Source organism: Kogia breviceps, chromosome 17, assembly GCF_026419965.1.
Source record: "Kogia breviceps isolate mKogBre1 chromosome 17, mKogBre1 haplotype 1, whole genome shotgun sequence".
NCBI lineage: Eukaryota > Metazoa > Chordata > Mammalia > Artiodactyla > Physeteridae > Kogia > Kogia breviceps.
The window spans coordinates 4,118,401-4,122,661 of NC_081326.1; the positions used below are offsets into that span (position 1 = coordinate 4,118,401).

Consider the following 4,261-nt stretch of genomic DNA (forward strand, 5'->3'; position numbering starts at 1 on the left):
ATGGGAGCAAGTAAACTGTTAATAGTTTAAATTTAGGTATGGAGCATACTATTCGAATTTATAGAAAATTTTGGCATTTTCCAATTCAGTTCTGTTTTGGACAGAGTGGTTTTGATCAATAACAGATTTGAATCAGTTCAATACTATGGGACTGTTGAAGTTATCTGTAAAGGGATAAGGTTAGGTCCTAAGTACCACCAGGCCCACTAGACTTGTAGCTCTGCTGTTTGTCTCAGAAAAAGCATTTGAGACGAAAGGAGTTTTTAGGAACTTTATTTTCTAAAAATTAATCCTACCTATATGTTTTTTTTTCCTACATCTTGACTTCGTTAAAAATGAATAGAAACAAAGACAAAGGCTTATCTGGATGCAGGTTTAGGGTCAGCCCAATTCAGCTTTTAAAGCTCGAAGGTCCACCAGCAGGAGTTCTGCACTTGGCCGCTGCGAAGCACTGGCCTTCCAGCAGCGCTGGATGACGTTCTCCAGCTTCTTCCCGGGGATGGAGGCGGTGAAGACGGCCGCCGAGAGGGCCGGGCGAAGGTCGTAGGCCACCACGGCGTAGAGCACGTGCTGCCTCTCCCCGGAGTAGGGCGCCTCCCGGGTGGTCATCTGCCAGAGCGTGATGGCGAAGGAATAGATGTCCGCTCTGGGCGTGACGGGCTCCCCTTTCAGGAGCTCCGGCGCCCTGTGGGTGTAGGTGCCGCCCAGGTGGTGAGGGCTCCGCGAGCACAGCGCATCTTCCAGCCTCGCGGAGCAGCCGAAGTCACCGATCTTGCAGACGTCCTGCTCGCTGATCAGAATGTTGGCCGGCTTGAGGTCCAGGTGCACGATGCTGTGTGAGTGAAGGAAGAGCAGGCCGCTGACCACATCCAGGGAGTACTTGAGGCACTTTTCCAGACCCAGCTGCTCGCAGGCAGGCGCGTGGTCCTCCGGGCCGCCGGTGGCGCCGTAGATGACCTGGTGCAGAGTGACGTCGCCCGCGAACTCCATGATGATGGTGCCCAGGCTGTCGAAGGCCGCGGGCGTGCGCGTGCTGGCCGCCACCACGCGCACTATGTTGGCGTGGCGGAGCCGAGCGATGTTGAGCTCGGCCCAGAAGCTGCGCCGCGAGGCCAGCCGGTTCTTGGCGAGCTTGCTCACCTGCTTCACGGCCACGGGCGCGCCGCGGTAGGTGGCCTTGTACACGGAGCCGAAGCCCCCGGCCCCCAGCCTGCGCAGCAGGCGGACCTGCTCCCAGTCGATGCGGCACCAGGCCGGCCGGCGCGGGAGGCGCGGGGCCCGGGGCGGGGTCCCCCCCGCGAAGAGCCTCCCTGCCGGCCCCGGGAGCTCACAGGGGCTGCTGCAGGGCCGCGAGTCCCTCGACGGGGACGGGTCGTCCGGCAGGCGAGGGCGCCGCGGGAGAGGCGAGGGCATCCCTCGGGCCGCGTGGACCCCGCCGGGGCGCAGGTGAGCGGGCAGGGCAGAGGAGACCCCGCGCGCCTGCAGGCATCGCTGGCTGCTGCCCCTCTGCCCCACCCCGGCGTTTGTCTCCGCTGCCTCCGTCTTCCCCGAATGAGCCCCATCTGTGTGTGCTGGTACTCAGCGAGGGGTTTTATCAGATGGGGAAACGGTCTGAACGAAGCACGACAATCCCATTCAGATGAAAGCGTCTCCCTTCGACGCTTAAAGTGCATTCGTATAAAAAGAAGCCCCGGAGAAGCGTGCACCGGATAAACAGCCCCGAGCGGCCCCGGGCCTCATCCCTCTTGTACACAATTTCTTCCATTATTATAAAGCAGGCTTATTCCCCGCAAGTCTCATCTGCTGAGCATTATCAGTCCTCAGACTAAAGAGACCACAACAGTGCAATGAAATGTTCTCACACTTCGCAGCCTATAATGACTGTCAGTTTATTCTCCAGCTGCGTTAAATCCCTTCCAGCAGTTACCGGTAGGAAGAATTGAAACACGAACAGCTGACATTTGTTGAACCGATGACAGGGAAAATTAGGTGCAACGCTCATGTAGGGATAAAAAATGGTAACCTGAAAGTAATCGATCCAGACAGAATCACTGATACAGGTCAAAACACAAGCCCCTTAAGTTCATCGGAGAAAGGAAAATGCAGCTTACGTAGCAAATTAGCAAGACTTTTTTTCCCCCCACATCTTTATTGGAGTATAAGTCCTTTACAATGTTGTGTTGGTTTCCACTATACAACAAAGTGAATCAGCTGTATTCTTAGCAACCTATCAACTCCCTAGCAGTCCTTCAGGTCCACCCAGCCAGCTCCCTTGCAGAAGAGATTCTAGGCTTCTCAACAAATGGGTTACAGAAGTTTTGAAGCAGTTTTGAAGGTAGAGGAGGAAAAAGAACAAAAATGATTCAGAGCCGTGACCAGAGCTTCAAATAATAACAAATATGAGAGAATCCCAGGAGAGGAAAAACCCGAAGAAGTAAAAGCGGCACAGAATCATATAATGTGCCTCCCTATAATGTGGAAAACCAGATGTTGACATTAAATCTAGGGTCGTACTGTCCAGCTGTAAGTTCTTCCGTTCTAATTTTATAATAGAAAAATAATTTTCATTCCATACCTTTGGAACAGAGACTGACAATGTTACCCTGTTCGAGAAAAAACACAGGAAAATGAAAGGATCTACCTTTTGAAAAATCAAATGGTAAAGTTCTGTCCTGACTTACTGCACTTAGAGCACGTAGGTGATGTGTAACCACATTTTTCTAATGCTAGGTCTATGCTTCTGAAGTATATTTGTTCCAAGAAGATGTTAATAAACACAGTCCATTTACATAAGCCATCGAAAGTCCTTTGAGCCCTAGGATAAGATTTCTATTCTATCAATATATTACCCCTCTGACTTAGCATGTGTTATCACTTATAATATTCAACCTGTTTGAGCCCCAACCTTTTTACTTAAGAAATTAGGATAATTATTAAAGTAAACTTTTTTCATTTTGGAACGAAGTTTGGGGAGCCCGGTGTGGAGTAATAACAAAAATCTAAAAAATGTAAACTATGAAATATTTTAGTAGAAATGCAGTTGTGTCAAACCTGAAATGTGAAAGTGAATGTGAAAGTGAAAGTGAATAGAGTAAAATAAGAAAGCAACAATTATATTCCATAAGTCTACGTTGCAAAATCTATTTAATAGCCATCGTAGAGTTGGAATTATAATCTAGGGCTCTGAGACTGTTACGTGGTGTCGGGAATGTTGTGAATATTAGCCACATAAGAGCAGTGGGGCACCTTAACCTTCTTGGCATTACACACAACGCAAAATGATGTGACTTATTATAATATAATCTTTATTTTTGAGATAATAGCATAAACAATTCATTTCTCACAGTTTGACTTTATTATTTACATAAAATATAAGGTATTAATGAAGATAATGGTCCTCTGTTCATTCACAAATCCCGGGTTTATTAGCTCTATCATCTGCCCACCTGCCCAAGAGTATTTAATTGAGTATCCAATCTCGGGGGCCAAATGGCCGGTGTTTCTTGCTGTCCCCCGGTTTCCTTGTCGCAAAATGAGGAAGATACGCCTACCTCAGGATTGTTGTCAAGATTAACAGAGTCCCCAATACTATCAGGGCCTGATTAGTAATACCTAAATGCTAATTATTATTTATGAAACTCATGAAAAGATGTATATGGGATTATAACAGTAAGATCTGTTAGACAGTATTGGTTTAAAATGTACCCTACCAGGGCTGAAGTAACATCATTTTATCATGTTAAACCAATTTAAAGTTTAATTAGAGTATTTTTCTTTTTTTTTTTTTTTTTTCGATACGTGGGCCTCTCACTGCCGTGGCCTCTCCCGTTGCGGAGCACAGGCTCCGGACGCGCAGGCGCAGCGGCCACGGCTCACGGGCCCAGCCGCTCCGCGGCATGTGGGATCCTCCCGGACCGGGGCACGGACCCGTGTCCCCTGCATCGGCAGGTGGATTCTCAACCACTGCGCCACCAGGGAAGCCCAGAGTATTTTTTTCTGCACTTAAGTTTTGTTTGAGGTTAAAGACATAAGGGCATGTTGCCTTATTGTCATACACTAAAGACTTGGAGGGTTCACACTGATCTGATCAAACGCGGTAACTTTGTCATCCTGAAATAAATTAGGCAAAGAGTAAAACATGTTGAAAACGGAGGATGCACTGTCTCCCCTAGAATTGCAGATGAAACACAGGAAAGTCGAGGGACTGAGCACCCAAAGGTACGAAAAGGCTCTCAGGTTCTAAGAGTAAATAGAGGCTTGG

At 48.3% G+C, this 4,261-nt stretch overlaps 1 protein-coding gene across 1 annotated transcript; it reads right to left on the bottom strand.

Moving 5' to 3' along the window:
• Positions 1-381: 381 nt before the first annotated feature.
• MOS (MOS proto-oncogene, serine/threonine kinase) lies at positions 382-1,413 on the bottom strand. Its single transcript, XM_059043399.1, has one exon. It carries the CDS (start codon positions 1,411-1,413, stop codon positions 382-384), a length of 1,032 nt encoding a protein of 343 aa, XP_058899382.1.
• Positions 1,414-4,261: the final 2,848 nt, after the last annotated feature.

Bases quoted from the DNA above. Each gene is read 5' to 3' on its own strand.
- MOS (XM_059043399.1), bottom strand. From the start codon at position 1,413: ATGCCCTCGCCTCTCCCGCGGCGCCCTCGCCTGCCGGACGACCCGTCC.